Source organism: Dendrobium catenatum, unplaced genomic scaffold, assembly GCF_001605985.2.
Source record: "Dendrobium catenatum unplaced genomic scaffold, ASM160598v2 fragScaff_scaffold_1530, whole genome shotgun sequence".
NCBI lineage: Eukaryota > Viridiplantae > Streptophyta > Magnoliopsida > Asparagales > Orchidaceae > Dendrobium > Dendrobium catenatum.
In genome coordinates this window covers 299,831-319,334 of record NW_021319992.1, presented here as the reverse complement: position 1 = coordinate 319,334, position 19,504 = coordinate 299,831, and the positions used below count along the sequence as shown (strand labels likewise).

Here is a 19,504-nt window from a genome sequence, read left to right as displayed (position 1 = left end):
CTAAAATAAATATTAAACTTTGAACTTTATTGGTCTACATAAACTTACATGTGGTGATGGCATATATCATGCTATAAAGATAAAGGCCTCGAAGGCTTCCTCTGCATCATTAATATCTTCACCAAACATATGAATAGCATCATTCTCAGGAGCTTCATTATCATCTACATCATCTAAACCAATCTAAAAGTTCTTGTTTAAATTTTCAAGTGCAGTGAATCTGGGTGGTTGCTACGGGCATTCTCCCGTACTAATTGAAGCTAAAGTTATTCCCCTTAAAATGTAGCTGCAGTAGTCAAAGTTTATTAAGGGTGACTTTTGTGTTCACGACATGCAAAGTGAACCTCATAATAGTAGTCTCAAATATCTTTCCAGGTTAAAAAATTTGAAATGCATGTTCAATTAAAGGAATAATATGAGGACACATCCCTGTCTGAATGTCACCTCTCCATGAAATCTAATATCTAATAATGTTGTTTTAACACCTTTCACTGTTTTGGAATGAATGGGAAACTCCTCAAATTTATGAAGTATTCAGTAACAAATTATCAAAATATAAAGTTTATGTTAGACCGGTCCAGGGAGGACCGGTCCAGCCGGCCCAATCCAGTGGGCCGGTTCGTTTTTACCGAAGGAGGCGGGCGGAAGAGCAGGCGGAAGCCGCAAGGGGGATTGAGGCGGGGTCCACTTGAAATTCAAGTTATTTCTTGGAGCCAAAAGGTGGGGAAGGGAGGGCAATTAGGTCATTTTGTATTTATTTTGAATTGTATGCATTAAGTAGGGAGTAAAGGGGAGGATTAGGGTTATGTAAAATTTGCTTTTGAGTTTTCTTGTTCTTCTTGGGTGGCTTGGGCTCTAGAACAAATTCTAGAGATTAGGAGAGTGCGATCCTCCTCTCGAATAGAGGATCCTTGTATCTTTGCTATTTTCCTTGCATCTATTAGTAAAATACACGTCCTTTCTCCACGTTTTCTGCAGTTTTTCTCTGTTTTTCTTCAGATTTGGGCTGTATTCCTGCTGTGGACAGCAGTTGGATTTGTGATTTGTTGCCAAAGTGATTAGGAAATACTTGAAATCAAGTATTTCCTATCAAATTGGTATCAGAGCAAGTCTTGGGACGAATTGTGGGCTGTTTTTGATCAATTTCAACGGCTGAAATTGTGCCAACGAAGGAGAAAATCGCTGAAATTTTTTTTTCAGATCTTGAGATCTTCTCTTAAATTGCAAGCCGTAGGAGATGACGGCTAAGAAGGTGGATGCGTTGGAGGAAAGGATTGAAGGGGAGATGAATCAAATCAAGGAGACCGTAGAAGAACGAATGTCCTCCATGGAAGGACAAGTGGCCTATCTACGAGATATGATGAAAAAAATGTTGGAGTTTCAAACCCAATCGGCGGCGTCTGATGCAAAAGGGCCCGCAGCGAAGAACGCCAACTCTGAAATCCATCGGGAGGAAGAAGAAGTGGAAATCGTGGGAGGGAGTATGGGAAGGCCTCATCTGGAGCCTTTCCGGAGAGAGGAGAGAGGAGGAAGGTATGTGGAAAGGCAAGGCTATGGAGGTGGGGAACCAAGAGGTGCTGGTTGGGAGCATCGGGGGCATTTTAGGGGCGCCGGAAAGCAGTTTTTGAAGATCGGAGAGGAGATTTTGAAGAGGGATTGGGACAGGGCAGAGCAAGGGAAGATCGGGATACGTGGGGGGGTCCATGCACATGGGAGAGGGGAAACTATGGAGGATTAAGGGGGGATGGCGGGGATCGGAAGGTGAGAAAATTGAAAATGCCAATTTTTGAAGGTGAAGATGCCTATGGGTGGATTTACAAGGTGGAAAGGTACTTCGCTGTTAACGGCTTGACTGAAGATGAGAAATTATCGGCAACAGGCCTATGTCTGGAAGGGAAGGCACTCTCTTGGTACCAGTGGAGAGATCAGAGGAGACCGATCAGAAGCTAGAGAGAATTCAAGGACAGTTTGTTAGAGTGTTTCCAAACCGATCGGGGAGGAGACTTCTACAAGCAGTTCTTTGCCCTAGCACAGGAGGGGTCTGTGGCAGACTATCGAGAGAGGTTTGAGCATCTGGCCAGCAGGGTGGAGCGCTTGTCCGAGACGGTGCTGGAGGAAAATTTTATGAAAAGGTTAAAGGCCGAGGTGCGAGCAGCGGTGAAGGTCCTGATGCCCAGGGACCTAGGGGAGGCTATGAAGCTTGCACAGTTGGTCGAAAATCAAAAGATCCTGGAGAAGGGAGCGAAGAGTAGTAGTAGCTCAGGAGGCACTTACAGGTGGACGACTACCCACCTAGCCACCAAGGGAGCTTCTCCAGGAGGGATGAAAGAAGTTCCAAAGGAAAAAGTAACAGGAGAAGGAAATGGGGGACAGTTCAAGAGGCTCAATGACAAGGAAATGCAAGAGAAGAGAACAAAATGGTTGTGTTTCCGATGTGATGAAAAGTACATGCCAGGGCATAAGTGCAAGGATCGAACTCTTCAAGTTCTCCTCGTTTGTGAAGACGAGGAAGACGAAGAGGGTGGGGGAAAGCGATTTCAGAGGTGGAGGAGGAAAGATGCATCTAGATGTGGCAGAAATCTCTCTCAACTCTGTAGTGGGATTCACTCCAAGTCACACTATGAAGGTGAAGGGAGAGATAGCTGACCGTGGTCGTGGTGTGATTGATAGTGGGTAACCCACAATTTTATTTCCACCCGAGATTGTGGAGCTGCTGGGATGAAGTTAGTGGATACTGGAGGCTAGGGTGATGATGGGCACTGGGAAGTAGAATGGGAGGAGGAATTTGCAAAGGAGTGGTGCTGAAAATCCAAGGCATACAAGTGAAGAAGACTTCCTTCCCCTGAACTGGGGAGTACGGATGTCATCCTAGGGATTGAAGTGTTGCAGAGATTTGGGGAAACCAAATCAATTGGGGCACACCTGGGATGGATTGGTGAAGGTGGAAAGAAAATGGTGATTCAAGGGGATGCAGGGCTGACCAAGGCAGGGGTTTCTCTGAAATCCCTAATCAAGATAATTCAGGAGGAAGGGGAGGCTACTTGGTGAATTTACACAGTTAGAGGGAGTGAACGGGAGAAAGGGGGAGACATACCCCCTCTGTGCAGCCTTGATTCAGGATTCGAGGAGGTTTTTTCACCACCCCTCTTAGGGATTGCCACACCACAGGGAGCAGGGGCATGCCATCACATTAAGAGAGGGAGTGGCACCGGTGAGCGTACGACCCTACCGCTACCCTCAATTCAGAAGACGAATAGAAAGTTGATCAGAGAAATGCTGGAATCAGGGATCACAGGCCAGCCATTAGCCCGTTCTCTAGTCCTTGTCTATTGTAAAAGAGAAAATGGCAGCTGGCCAGTTCCGTGTAGACTACCGCGGCACAACAAGGAAGACTGTACCTTTGATAAGTTCTCATACCAGTGATTGACGAGCTGTGGATGAATTGAGTGGAACAGTGGTTTTCAGCAAGATCGATCTAAAATCAGGATATCATCATATTCGAATGAAGAAAGAAGATGTGCCCAAGACCGCTTTTAGAACTCATGAGGGCCACTATGAGTTCTTAGTGATGCCATTTGGCCTCACCAATGCTCCAGCCACTTTCCAGGCACTCATGAATACGATCTTCAAACAGTATCTGAGGCGTTTTGTTTTGGTATTCTTCGATGACATCTTAGTGTATAGCAGAACAGAGGAAGAGCACTAGGGGCATTTGAAGAAGGTGCTAGAGATTCTCCAGAAGCACCAGCTGAGGGCTAACCTGAAGAAGTGCTGCTTCGCACAAGCCAGTGTGGAGTACTTGGGTCATGTGGTATCCAAGGATGGGGTAGCAGCAGATCAGTCCAAGATTGAGGCCATGCTTAAGTGGCCACTGCCAAAAAACCTGAAGGAGTTGAGGGGATTCCTAGGGCTTACAGGGTATTATAGAAGATTTGTGAAGGGATACAGCACTATAGCTTGGCCACTCACTGAGCAGTTGAAGAAAGATGGATTCTTATGGGGGGAGGCAGCTACGACGGCATTTGAGCAGTTGAAGAAAGCTATGACCACAATTCCAGTCTTAGCTTTATCGGATTTTACTCAGGCTTTTATAGTAGAGACAGATGCATCGGGATACGGGCTAGGAGCAGTGTTGATGCAGAGTCACAAGCCCATTGCATATTTCAGCCAAGTGTTGATGTCCAGAGCTCGGCTGAAATCTGTCTATGAGAGGGAGTTGATGGAAATTATTTTGGCCATCCAGAAGTGGCGGCCCTACTTACTCGGAAGACATTTCATCGTCATAACCGACCAGCGAAGCCTGAAATATTTGCTGGAGCAACGCATGGTGACAGAGGAGCATCAGAGGTGGCTATCTAAACTGCTCGGATATGATTTTGAGATCCAGTACAGGCCAGTGGTAGAAAATAAGGCAGCAGATGCCTTGTCCAGATGCATGGGGGAGCTGCAGACAGTGGCTGTATCAGTCCTAATGATGCTAGATTGGGAAGCCATAAAGGAGGAGAGTGCCAAGGACGAGGCACCAAGCAAGATCAGAGCTGAATTACTGAAGGAAGAGGGTAGCCATTCAGGATACACGTTGGAGGGGGAGAGATTGTTGTACAAGGGGAAATTTGTGTTACCCAGAACGTTAGTACACATCCCACAACTGCTCCAGGAGTTCCATGGAACAGCAGTGGGAGGTCATTCAGGAGTACTAAAGACCTACAGGAGACTAGCTGCGGAGCTATACTGGAAAGGTATGCATAGAGATGTGGAGGATATGGTATCCAAGTGCGAGGTGTGTCAAAGAAATAAGTATCTGGCTATGTCACCAGGGGGGTTACTGCAGCCATTGGCATTACCAGGACGAGTCTGGGAGGAGATATCTATGGACTTCATTGATGGGCTACCCCGCTCGGAAGGATTCACGATGATTTTGGTGGTAGTGGATAGATTGAGCAAATATGCTCACTTTATTCCTTTACGCCACCCATACACGGCGGTGACAGTAGCGTCAGTCTTTATCAGGGAGATAGTCAGACTGCATGGAGTGCCAGAGGCGATAGTATCAGACAGAGATAAAGTGTTCCTCAGCCATTTCTGGAAAGAATTGTTCAGACTGCAGAGGACGGTGCTAAAAAGGAGTACATATCGATGGGCATCGGAAGAAACAAGCTGATGGGCATCGGAAGGATATTCAGTTTGAGGTGGGCGAGAAGGTATTTTTGAAACTCCGCCCATATCGACAGAAATCGATCGCCAACAGGATGAATGAGAAGCTTGCTCCAAGGTACTTCGGCCCTTATGAAGTACTAGAGAAAATTGAAGCCGTGGCATATCGTCTGAAGTTACCACCGACAGCGACGATCCATTCGGTTTTCCATGTATCCCAGCTAAGGAGAGCCATTGGAAATTATGCTACCAGTTCCGAGTTACCAGGGACATTAACAGATGAAATGGAAATGATATTGGAACCTTTGGAGCTCATGGAGGTTCGCCAGAAAGCAGATGGAGCCAAAGAAGTCCTGATCAAATGGAAGAATCTCCCTGACTACGAGGCAACGTGGGAGCCATACGAGCGGATGAAGCAACAGTTTCCTGACTTCCACCTTGAGGACAAGGTGGTTCTTTGGGAGGGCAGTAATGTTAGACCGGTCCAGGGAGGACTGGTCCAGCCGGCCCAATCCAGTGGGCTGGTTCGTTTTTACCGAAGGAGGCGGGCGGAAGAGCGGGCGGAAGCCGCGAGGGGGATTGAGGCGGGGTCCACTTGAAATTCAAGTTATTTCTTGGAGCCAAAAGGTGGGGAAGGGAGGGCAATTAGGTCCTTTTGTAACTATTTTGAATTGTATGCATTAAGTAGGGAGTAAAGGGGAGGATTAGGATTATGTGAAATTTACTTTTGAGTTTTCTTGTTCTTCTTGGGTGGCTTGGGCTCTAGAACGAATTCTAGAGATTAGGAGAGTGCGATCCTCCTCTCGAATAGAGGATCCTTGTATCTTTGCTATTTTCCTTGCATCTATTAGTAAAATACAAGTCCTTTCTCCACGTTTTCTGCAGTTTTTCTCAGTTTTTCTTCAGATTTGGGCTGTATTCCTGCTGTGGACAGCAGTTGGATTTGTGATTTGTTGCCAAAGTGATTAGGAAATACTTGAAATCAAGTATTTCCTATCAGTTTATCTAATAAGTGATCTCTTGTGGAAGAAATATCTCCTTATGTGCAGCTTTCAGCCACGCCAAAGTAGATATTAGTTCCACACCAAGCATTTTCATGACTTTCAAGATTATCCAGTATATTTTTGTTTTCCAGGGTAGTTTTAAGAACCAAGCCTAACCAAATGTTCATAGAGATAATTTTGTAATAGAAGAAATTATACATTTCCATTGCTAGATCAAAAGAAGTTTAAGTTCAAGCAAAATAACTAATGATGACAATAGTGCTTATGAATCACCAAAAATTGTTAAAGATTTGACATTCATCACAATGGTGATCCTATTTACATCTTTTAGTTATTTTATAATCCAAAAACCCTCTTATCTACCAACAACATAATACGTGGGGTGGGGGGTTGTTTGGGATAACCTTTTTTTTTTTTTTAAGTTTTGATATGATTAAATATGGGTTGTTTTGTTTTTGTCAAATATTGCATAAGTCGATTTATAAGGTGAAGACAACAGTGGTGGTGGCAACATCCATCAATGCAATAGTGATGGTGACGGTTGTAGCAACAAATGCAAGGTGACTAAGCGTTTATGTTTTGAATTTAATAAAAACATCTAAAAATTATTTTGAATGTTCTTAAAAATATTTTGATTATTTTTCCAAAAAAAAAAAGAAAAAAGTTTGTAAACAATAACCAAATATGCTATTTAAAGCCAAAAACAAAAATTACCAAGAGTATTTTAAAAGAAGGAAATTAATAAAAAAACACAAGAACTCATTACCTGAAATGTTTCAAACAAAGCAATAACACTCAAATATGCGTAAATCAATAACAAATATCTTGTGGAAATTAAACCCATATATAAAGACCATAGAAAATTTATAGATCATGTGAGAAATTAATAATCAAATATGTGGATATTCTGAATAAACATAATTTTCCAATCAATAAATCGACCATTATATATCTAAAATTATGACCAGTAAGTTTTGTCTAAATCCAATCTAAAATAACTGGAGTTGATCTATAAAAATTGGCTAAAAATTTTGGGCTCGGTCAATTTTGATCGATTAATGTTTCAAATTTCAAATGATGGAAACTAAGAGGAAACTACCTAAACTTCTTAAACCTTTAAAATTAACAAAATCTAACTGAACAACCTAAACTCGTTCAAACCAGTAAAACTGAATTGAAGGCTCGTACAAAAGAAAATGTTGCACTTTTTATTCAAAAAGTTTCAAAAAAAAAAAATAACAATTCAATATTGCAAATTTAAAAAAAAAAAAAGTAAATGAAATTAAACCTCAAAACTAAACACTAGAACTGTCCAAAAAAAAAAACCTAAACATCCATGCCAGAGCTTAAGAAAAAAGTGTTTGAGACCTTGAAAAGTAAAAAGATAATAGAATCCAACAAGCTAAATAATTATGCCTTATAAGGGCAATTCATCCCTGAAGATGATTAGGAAGAAAAATAATATTCAAATCCAAGGGGACACAAATTCATTCAACAGCAAAAAGCATTTATAAAATTCCAAAGCCCTAAGGTTATAGAAGGATGAGTGTGTCATATGGCAACAAAAGAATAACTAAATCCAAGTACTAAATTTTTCAATTTCAACTAACATGGAATATAAGGTAAAAATCTTATGTTGGAACTACCATTAAGTATATTTAAGGACTTGGGTTGTCTAGACACACGATTTCTCATTCCGTGCAGTCACACGCACGCGAGAAGAGGCTTTCGCTAGGCTCAGCTCGGTTTCACCCTAAACGCATGTAAGAGGAGCCCTCTCGCTCGATCTCTCTTCAGTCTTGGATGCACGAAGCAAGATTGACCAGTATTCCTCAACATTCCAGCATGAAGCCGATGGAAGAACCAGTATTCCCCAGAATTTTGGTAATGAAGGATAGTGGTAGGAACTTATATTCCTCAGAATTCTGACAATGAAAACTAGTGGTGGCAACTTGGAGAAACAGTAAGCACAAGCTCCTTCAAGGTAGGATAAAGTGCTTTTAATCTATCTATAACCTTCACTCGAGCAGAGGGTACAGGAAAAGTAACCCACATCAACAAATCAAGTGCAAAAGGAGGGTCAATGTGCTCTCCTTTTCTGATAGCACCAATTATTAGAATAGGATAAGATTTAGGCATTGCCAAAATACTCTCAATCAACTGCAAAGCCAAACCCCTCATCTGCATATTACAACTTTCCCAATGGATCCACCACCAAAGCTGTTTGGCGAGTTTAGAATTGCTCCGTAGATGAATTCCTCAAACAATCAAGAAAACTAGTGGCATTCCTCTTCTTTTGTGTCACATTGGATGGAGCGGCAACAAACTTCTTTTCTAGCTTCATTTGAGCTTTAGTAGTCTCCTCAGTGTTTAGGCTAGGCTTCAACGCAGGAGCCTGGTTGGAGTTCTTGGAACCAGAACCAGTAGGTCTGCAACTCCTATTAGTCCTTAAGCCCCTCGTTCCCGATACCTTTGATCTCTCCTTCATTTTAGGTTTAACAATGATGCTCTACTCGTCCCTATCTCGCTCCTGCTCTCGCTCCTTCTAACCCAAATCCGAACCATGGCCCCTCTCCACCCTCCTAGCCACTTCCACCTTGGTGGTGGTTGCTGCCTTGGAGATGAAGCTACGTTTATGGTCAGCAATTAGGGAACCCGATGATCAATTCTTCTTCGAAAGTGAATTGTTGAGATCTGAATCCAACTTTAACTAAGTAACTATCTTCATACACAGCAATGAGTCCTCCTTTGGCGCCTCCTCCATTTTCGCACGAGCAGGCTTCAACAACATCGTGATCACTTCCTTAGAAACCATTTGTCATAAATGGACAACAAATGTTGATTCCGACGAGTCCTTATGAAAGAAGACGATGGCGTTGTTGCATAGAAGCATGAGATCGCGGAAGAACTCCATACTGGAGTATTTACTATTTAACTCCCCTCCGCTTCAACTTGGCACGCACAATCTCCAGATCCACTTGTCTCCTAATCATGATCTGGAATATCACGTTTTCCTTACCCTAGAGCTAGCTCAAGAAAACGGATTCATACTTGCTCAATCAGATGATCTCGAGGAAGGCAACCAAAGGTTGTGATTTAACGGCAATGATGTGGTTGGAGTTGGCAGCGAAGTGTGAAACAGCATCTGTCTTCACCTCCTCGGCAACATTGCTACTGTCGAAAATTGCTTTCCACGGCCTCCACCGACGACACCTAGATAGGCTAACTGAGCTCTACACATCGTTGCTCTTCTTCTTGCCGCTACCGACTCCCCAGATTCCCCCCAAAAGTGAAGGTGTGAGCTCAGCCGTTTCCAAACCTTTCAATACAGACTGCGAGCTCCCGTTGCAAGAAGCTTCACGAGCTGGCCGAATTAACATATCATGGCCATTAGCTTTCATTGTCTTCTCTGGCTCTATTCCCTCTCCACCTCCGTCGGCCTTCACTTCCTTAGCCTTTAGATGCATTAGTTCCTTTTTATAGCTTTGAATAGTTACACAGTTAATAACTCTTAATCTCGTAATGACTAAAACATCCAATAGGTAGCCACAATTATGCATGGGGTACTGCATTGCAAGCAATAACCTAATAGTGAAAGCCTCCAGTACTGTAGAGAACCTCTCAAATGTTAACAAGCCTCGATATGTTCCCAGCATGCTAGGCCCCCTTACAGGTAAACAAGCCCAAAGAGAGCTACTGAAACAACGGGCATCACACCACATGTCACCTACAACAGAAAATTCAAATTGCCCCTACAACAGAAAATTTACTAGTTTTATTCGCAAGCCAGCAGATATGTCATAAAGTGGGAAACTCAATAGCTCCTAACACTAAATGGTGTGGGAAACCTCCTCATAAGCTAAGAACTGCAGGAACAGCTATGGTGCAACAAGGCATACTTTGGAGATTGCCATTTGCCAGTACCACGGATAGTTGAATGCATCAGCTATAAATGCAGCAGAACATGTCGGAGTAAGAGAATGTAAGCTTTTCACAAAATAGGAATTAAGATTGTTCATTATATCACTAGTGTTCAAAAATGAAGATTTCGAAATTCAAAGCAATCAGGCATTGTATATTCTTACAATTTTAAAAAGAGCATGATGAATGGAAAAACAATAATGGCATACCAAAGCAATTCACCACCATTATCACAAATGGCACACACAGAATCAAACAGATCTGATTCTTCCTCAGACTCCTCGCCATCATCAACAATGCCACCTTCCATCTCATCATCAATAATAAATGGCCTTTCTTCTAGAACATTATGTAAATCCTGCTAAATATCAAATGTTATGTTATTAGTAACATTCAACAAAAAATTGTAGTGATAGGGGAAAAAAGAAAAACCATCACTGACCTTGACAAAAGCCTTTTCGGGATTCTTAAGAAATGCCTGCAAAATCTGCTCAAACAAAAAACTCAAAAATAAGAGTTCAATATTTTTTGAAGAAGAAATAGGAGTTTCTAAAAAACAATAGAAAAAAATATTAAGAATAAATGTCAGGCATTTAAGTAACGGGGACAAAGTAATACATTGAAGCACAAAAAGTTGCACATTGAATATTAAATGAGTGTAAAGAAAAGTAACATAAATCATAATGATGCGAAAAACATATTAAATTAACATTTATAACTAATGATAAATGTCTTACAAAATCATAATATCAAAGTATCACACAAATAACTACAACAATGCTATATCTTAATCAACTTGTGCGTACAAAAATGTAAGATGCGATGATGCATAACATAATTTTCAATTTTTTTAGGATGTTTTTGGTTAAATTTTGGCTTGACATAATTCAAGACCAGACCTTTTTATTTTTTACTTTGTTTCAAGCAGCCTTGAGAGTATTAAGTTTCCGACATACGCTAGCTAGCAACTAGAATTTGGCAGCCATGGTGTTTCATCTTTTGGTCAGTAGTTTAGCAAGGTGTAGAAGGTCGGGCAGTAGCAATTCTAATTTAGGAGAAAAGGGCGGCTGCTATCTAGTGGTAGGAAAGGTGCAGCCATTGCAATTCTAGCACAAAGAGGTTGTTGGCTTGCAAAAACAGCAACCAGGACACCAACAATAAACAGAATTACAAGAAACATTCCCGGGAAGTACATTTGGATTCCAATTCCAGGTTCATCAATTTCTTTTCATATTCTTTTGTTTCAACATTTACTCTCTATTTTCTCTCGGTATAAATAACTGTCTTCAAATTTTATTTTATCAGGATAGGCATAGATGCTCAAGCATGGATGCCTTTGGCATCTTCTTCATTGGGCCATTGTTCTTTACTTGATTTATTAATCCCTAAAATATTTTTCACTTTCCTTCATCTGCACTCTACCCTTCTTTTCCATATTTGAATGAGAAGACGAAACAAAAAGATAATAAAAAGAACAAGAATCAAAATAAAATGTTTTCTTTTTCCTCTCTACCCTTCTTCCCCATATTGAATGAGAAGAAAAAAATCAAAAGAGAATAAAAACTACAATAATTAAAATAAAAGGAAGATGGTGGAAAAGCAGAACATAGAGAAAAAGGGCTGAAACGAAACACAAATAGGAGAAATTGGTAATTTATTTAAGAATAAAGGTAGCCTCACCTTACACGTTGCAAGCTCCTTAGCATGCAACATGCAAAGTCTAAAACACTATACAGAAAAGTTCAGTAGGATTTCATCAATGAATTCTAGAAATAAGCACTTTCGCAAACTAGGCACGTCAACAACATCAAAAGAGCCCACCTTTCTTTGGGGCATTATTAGATGAATGAATATAAGTTAATAAATTTGAATTGTTTATACATGTAAGTTGTTTAAATTGCTTAAGGCAAACTATGTAGCAACATTTTTAACTTAGAATGCAATTGAAATCGGAAAATAGTTATTTGGATCAAAAGTATTCTTCTTATGGTCAATTTGTTTGGTTACAAGCATATGGAAGCGATTTGGATCTTAACTCCATATGAGTTCAAGAATCTGATTAAAACTGGATGGAATTGAGTTTTCAATCTTTAAAAGCACCTTCAAAAGGTGAGAAATGGGTTTCAATCTTACGAAGTAGGAAGTAACCCTATTTTTTCTTCCCTTCTCATAGCCGTGGATTAAAATTGCGTGATAAATTGTGTCCTAGGGTGCTTCTCAAAGATAGGCATGTTGCAAAGCACCTAGAGGCTATAGCATCCCATAAAGAAAAATACATGTATGCCTCAAGCCAGCAAGATGTGCATTGCACATCTTGAGATATTTTTAAAGAGGCATACGACTACCATTTTAATTTTTTCAAGTGCAGGGCTGAAAAAAAAAACAAGCATCCCAAATGGTCTAAGTGACTTTTTTATTCAAAACAAAAACTTTTTACTCTAGTAAATATTATAAACTAGGCCTTAGAGGCTTAGATCATAAAAAAAACAAAAATAAAAAGAGTCACAAAAACATGAGGAAGCTCTAAATGTTGATTTTTTTCTGGAAGAAGTAATAAGAACAACAAAATCCAACAATAAACTAGCAGAAAAAATAAATATAAACTTTATGTTATATAAATTCTAAAATTCAATAAGTCATTGCTTTAACTAATATTCTTATAGAATTGTATTAATTAGAGAAGTGGAATGTAATTGAAGCTTGAGATGATGAAGATTGGGAAGATGTTGAAGTGAAGATGAGAGCGACAAGAAAGCAATTAACTACAATGTGGATTATAATGAAGACCCCTTTAATTTAAATTATCCTAAATCATAACTAGAATATTTAAGGACATGCTTAATTTTTTAGACCTCATGTATGTTAATAGTTTGTCTGAGAGTTCTTGCTTATTAATAAGTGCATGTATAACTTATTTATAAAGTTATGCCATGATTTAAAACTATAACCCTTAAATGCTTTATTTTTAATTTATTTAATGATTTAATTTTAAGCTAGCGCCTCAATATTCATTGCACAATTTTAAATTTTGTTAATTGCAGTATAATAATATTAAAATATTGGATTAAAGTTATTTTTACTTAAAATAGTAATAGATTAATGCAAAATTAATATTATGGTGGGTTAAAATGAAAGCTAAAGTAGACCAAATAAATGCAAAATTTTGAGTTCATAAGAAACAAGTTCCTACAAAATAAATAAATATCACTGTAACTTAATGTGACTCACTTTCAAAATTAAGATCCAAGCATTTAAAATAAAACAAACAGGCCTTTATTTTATGTGAGATTATCACCTATACTCTTTAAAAATATTCATCGTGATTAAAATAACCTTACTAAATGATACAGCAACTTCGCTTGGGCAGGCAACTAAAGTGTCCGAGCCCTGAATGTTAGGCAATAATAATATGGCCTTAAGGGCTCATATCACTTATGACAACACTGGAGATGGCTAAGAAAATAAATGCCACAAGATAACAAAGGAGAATTCTAATTGCAAAAGAAAGAACCAATGTGTTCCAAAAGTTCAGCCTAATTGTTCATCATTCTCCACGACGCTAAGAATAAATGTATAATGTCAATGAAACATAGGCCAAACAATCATCAATAGTTAAATCACTCAAAACTATATTTAAATATAGTTTTCTACACACATGTGCACACAATGACCAATACTCTAACTTCAATTAATAAAAACAACCACCAATTGGTTAAATAAGAGTTTCAAATTGCGGTATCATATAAAAATATAATATATATAATCAAACGATTTTGAGCATCATATAAACATATATTTACGAAAATTTCTCTACCCTATAAAGTAGAACTGGAGAAGAATATGCCAATCCTATTTATTCAGATTAAAGTCCCAATTAATTCACCTGTTAAAAAATAAATTTACAAGAAATCATAGACTATAACAAATATAGAAGAGAGATCAACAATTTGGACAATTGTTAACTTCAAAGTCTCCAAACATAATCCGAGGTTTCTCCATAGGTTGTTCATAATCAGTCCATCCATCATACAAAGTGCTAGCACTTAGATTCATATATTACTTTCAATATCAAAGATATTTAAGAAAGGTATTGTCCAACAAGCAAGCATGCTTGCATAACTTTCCATTCCACGAGCTAGAAAGACAACGGGACTAAGATCGAGCCTACAAGTGTAGGAATAGTTTTCCCTGAGGAAATGATTTGCCTAAAAACAATAGATCTCCTTCAATAATCACACTAATATTCTAGAGAATGTATAGGTGGCATCAACTATATGATCAACAAATACACATACTTGTATAAAGGGTTAGAAAGCGTACCTGAGACTTGGCTAAGGTTTCATCTCTCTCTAGAAACAACTTAATCAGTTGCATATGATCTTTGAAGTCATCTTGGCTTGGTCTATCATCAAGCAAGCTGCACAATTCAACAATCAGTCAAAACCTTACCATATTAAATCTTTGCTATCTGATAAATTCAAATAAAATAGAAGAGAAAATCACCTTAAAGCTTGGCGCAGATGTTCCCAAAAGCTCTTCACAGATGCCTCCGGATTATTTTTGGAAAAATGAAGCAAATGAATCGTGATCAATGTTGTTCTGATACACTCCTCATAGCTCTTCTTCGGCTTCTCAAGCTTTATCCATTTGTTGTCCTTAGAAAGTACGGAAATCTCCGGACCATCACCATCCAATCTCAGCTTCCACGCAACCACATCTTTGAAGACCGACTGAAGGCCTCCATCCATGGTTCCACGTACAGACACCAGGTGCTTGGGATCCTCTGCCTTCTCATCATCTATAATTATCGGTAAAGTCGAAAATGAGATGGGCACACCATCTTTGTCCACAAAATGGTAGTTTGTAACTGATTGCGGAACTACCACCTCTTCATCATCTGACGACGCCATGAATTATCTATTAAAAAAAATAACCAATCGTCATCGCAAATTTTAAGACCAAATGTCCAAAGATAAAGAAACTTCAGAAAAAAAAAATTAGAATAAACTCCAGAACAGTAAATTTAGGAACTCGCCACATCAGTTCAATGACCAAAACCCTTGAGAAAACCATCAATTAACTAGTAAAAAAAATTTAAATGACCCAGAGAAAATTTGTAAGGGAAAGAAGAATTCAATCTGAAAAAGTGAAGAGACCTCCGACGAGGTAAGTTGAGAGGACTGCAGTGCTTTCAGCGAGCAATACCGCTGTAGAAGATCAACGACTGCCGTTTTGCAGGAGAAAGAAAACGGAGAATAGAGGTAGGGACAGTTCGGCAATGTACGGCAATGAGCAGGAAAGCAACCACAAGAGGGAAGGTGCTCCTAAGGACAAACGGCCTAGGTAACGACTATGTCTGGCTTCTAGTATCAACCAAACAAGGGCTAATCGTCTGAGGGGCTGTGGAAACGAGATTTATGCAGGATTTAACTATTTGAGAGTCCCGTAAATCTCACGGCGAGTTAAATCCGCCGTTAGCCGATTTTCGACCAAAATCCCGGATTTACTAAATCCTGGAATTCGGCGGATTTACGAGATTTGGCCGAAGAAGCGCGTGAAAGGGATAAAGATGGTTACCTTCGCAGAGAGCGAGCTCCTTCACGCGAGGCTGAAGCAGCAACGAAGAAATGGCGACCAGGAAAAGCAACCGTAACGAAGAAATTGAGAAGATGAAATGAAAACCCTACACCGACTCTATCTATATTAGAAAATAATTTAAACTATTTAAGCATTAATGATAAATTAGATTATTACTATTCATGCATTAATGATTAATTAGATTATTATGATTAATAGTATAATTAAATTCTCTAATTTAGTTTAATTAGATAATTATTAGTATAATTAATAATTAAATACAAAGTTTAATTAATATAATTTGAAATAGAAATAATTATTATCTATTTTACATTATAAACAATTAATTAGTAATAATTAATTTGTAGTAAAATATTTAAGTGATTAATGAGATAATTAATAATCAAAATTAATTAAATAATACATAACTTTTTATTAAATCATTTGGGAGAATATTAGATAATTATCAATAATATCATATCCTTATTAATTAACATCTAAATAAGTAATTTGATAAATGGTACTGTAATTACTAATTAAATTATTTGATAATTAATCAAATTTCTAATTATGTTATTTATCATTATAACTTATTTTCTGTAATTTTAATTAAAATTAATAAGTAGCTCGCACTTAACAAGCAAATTAAACCCATACTACATTAAGTTTAATTTGTAAATAAACTAACCTCCTTAAATCATGTATAATGTTGCTAAACAATTTCACGACTTCAACAAAATTTGACAATTATCTTGCAAACTATTTTCAAGATTTAACATATCTAGGATCAACTAATTCCAGATTTACAAGATTTAATAAATCCTACTAATTCTTTTAAATCATAATTTACATGATTTAGTAAGTATTCCATAAACATGATAGGAAGACGCATCAGTATAGAGCATAGGGTGACAGTTGGCAAGTTGGTAGTGACCAGGCAACATCCACTTGAGTCTCTACCTAACTATATTGTTAGGTGGAGTAATGGTTTGAGAGCGCTTATGTAATAGCTCATATTTTGACCTAGTCAAATAATATTTTAGGAGTCATTCTAAGTTTAATTTGTAAACCATATATATATATATATATATATATTATTTTGCTTTAATTATAAAAAATTTCTCCTAACATTATGAGCATTACAAAAATTTGACAAATGTCAATATTGAGTGCTAGAACATTCACGACAATAGAGTGATATAGGATTTAGTGTCCTAGCTTTGTATGAATATCTGACACACACACAAATAAGAGAGAGAGATGAAAGAGTCATAAGAGACACCAAGTTTTTTATGTAGAAAATCCTAAAAAGTGGAAAAATTATGGAGCATGTTGGTCAAAATGATTATATTAGTATTTGTAGTCAATTACAAATGATGCCCTTTCATAAGAGGAAGGTCTTGACTCAATGTAGCAAATATAAATCATATAAAGCACATTATACAATGGGAGCTATAAAAATCCATTGATATTAAAATTATTCTCAAGAGAGTGTTGGCATGTTCATTTGGTCAATTTGACTATATTTAGGCGATAAACATCAGAGGGATCGTAATTGGCGAGTGACGTAGGTCCGAAGGATAGTGGTCGACTGCGGTGGTCAAAGGGAAGGTTATCGGTGGGCGATAGTGGTCGGAGGGACCATAATTGGCGAGCGACGGAGGTCGAAAAGATCGTGGTTGGGCGATGATTTCCACACTCCAGGATCTATATTCGAAGAATTACATTTATTTTTCATTTTAACAAGTTAATTAGAGCTTACCAATAAAAAGTGAGAAGAAACGTGATTACATTTTTGTCTTATATGAAGCCTCATATCATATGATCATTACCCTTTCCTAAAATATGTAAAATCACGTAATGAGCATATTATCCATCAAGTAACTAAAATTTTACAACTAAAAGTAATACAAGATGAAAGAGAGCTAGGAGTGTCAAAACAGGTTCGAGGGTCTAGTTTAGGTCGAACATGGACTGACCCGGTTTGACCCTAACCCAACCTATTTTTGCAAACAGGTTAGGAAATCCAATCCAGATCCAACCCACATAAGTTGTCGAACATCGACTTGACCCGCATACATGAAATCGGTGACTAGACTGGTCATCTTAAACTGCGACAAAGATGAGGCCTTTCGGACCTTTCATGAATTCCAGTGGCAATTGGTCGATTAGGGATGTGCTGGTTCTCGGGAGTGCCGGTTGCAATCTTGTGAGAGAGAATCAGTGGTGAGGGGAGCTAAAGACCAACAATTGGCGACTAGAGAATCAATGAATTATTAGTATATATGATGGGCATAACCAGAAAAGACATGACCGGTTGTCGGTGTCTTGACTATTGAGGTGCACCATGTTAGAGCTGCAAGAGATGAATTATGTGGGGGTCTTGCAGATTGCGATTTAGCCGATCAATTATGTGACTGGTGGATGAAGGGAGAGGTGAGGCTTACGTGACAGTGTGAGGTGGGAGGTTAGGGTTTTCTAAACGAGTCAGCTTAGGTCACTTTTGGATTTTCGGGCTAACCAAAACCCGACACAGTCTTTAAAATGGTCGACTTGCCGAACCCGACCCGTATGTCAAACGGGTTGACCCAAACCCAAAATTTTTTGGGTCGGGTGCTAGTCAGTTTAAGGTCTGTCAAATATTGGCACCCTAAAAGAATAATATGCTATAAATTATATAAAGAAATATATGCATCAATATCAATATTGACTATTTATATTTTAGGTCTGCCAACTATATATATATATATATATATACCGTAGCGTCTACTAGATCAGTGCCAAAGCTCTCAACTTCAAAAATTTTCATATTTTTCAAATAAATTTATTTCACTTATTTGAGTTATTACAACGATGATAGAGGGACTATAGTTGGCAAGCAACAGAGGTTACAAGGGCTGTAATTAGGCGACAATGGTGGGAGGGATCATAATTAGCAAGCAGTTATGGTCTGATGGACCATGGTCAGTAGACGATGGTGGTCGAAGTGATCGTAGTCAACAGATAATGGTGGTTAGAGGGACCTTAATTAGCGGTGACGGTGGCCAGGCAACCTTAGTTGGCATACGAAGGTGATTGGAGGGATAGTAGTAGGTAGCTGACGATGGTTTAGGAGACCTTAGTCGACGGGCCACGGTGGTCAGAGGAACCGTTGTCGACGGGTGACGGTGGTCGCATGGATTGAAGTCCGCAAGTGATTATAGTTGATGGGCAAATGTGGTCCGAGGGATACTAATCTATAGGTTATGATTGTCGACGGAACTATATATAATTGGTGAAGGTCATAGGGATTATAGTCAGTGGGCAACGAGGGTTAGAGGGACTATGGGTATAAGTGAGTCGAGTGGGTCAGAGGGACTAAGGGTGTAAGTCTGGATCGATTCGAAAGCTCCTTTAATAAAAATGTACTTAATAATGAATTAAAATTAAAATTATATAATATATTTTAATAAAGTTAAATTAATCATTTATTAAAGGAATAAAAATTATAAGAAAACTGAATTTTTTAATTTAAAACTAAGAAATTGAGCTCATCAATCGAGTAAAGCTCGAGCCTATGAATCTTTTAACGAGTTTAACTCAAGTTTAGTAAACAAGCTCAAGTCAAGCTTGAGCTCGGGCTCAATAACATTTAAAAAGCTTAGCTTGATTAGAAATATACTCAACTCGACACGACACATTTGCACCTCTAGGAGGGAAAGTAGTCGATGGGCGAAGAAGGTTAGAGGATCCTAGTCTGCAGGTGACAATGTCTAAAGATAGCAATCTGTAGGCAAAGGAGCTCATAGGGACCGTAGTCGATAGGCGACGGTGGTTGAAAGAACAGTAGTCGATGAGCGACCATGGTC

At 38.6% G+C, this 19,504-nt stretch overlaps 1 protein-coding gene across 2 annotated transcripts in view; it reads right to left on the bottom strand.

Moving 5' to 3' along the window:
* Positions 1-15,775, bottom strand: part of LOC110100104 (protein ENHANCED DOWNY MILDEW 2) — a gene marked incomplete at its 3' end in the record, with an annotated part of 44,782 nt that extends 29,007 nt beyond the window's left edge. Inside the window, 5 exon segments of one of the 2 annotated variants that reach the window (XM_028700478.1) lie at positions 10,289-10,437; positions 10,522-10,566; positions 14,400-14,496; positions 14,583-14,996; positions 15,657-15,775. In XM_028700478.1, the coding sequence (XP_028556311.1) occupies positions 10,289-10,437; positions 10,522-10,566; positions 14,400-14,496; positions 14,583-14,989 (698 nt within the window). 2 annotated transcript variants of the gene reach the window in all.
* Between the last annotated feature and the right edge of the window lie 3,729 nt (positions 15,776-19,504).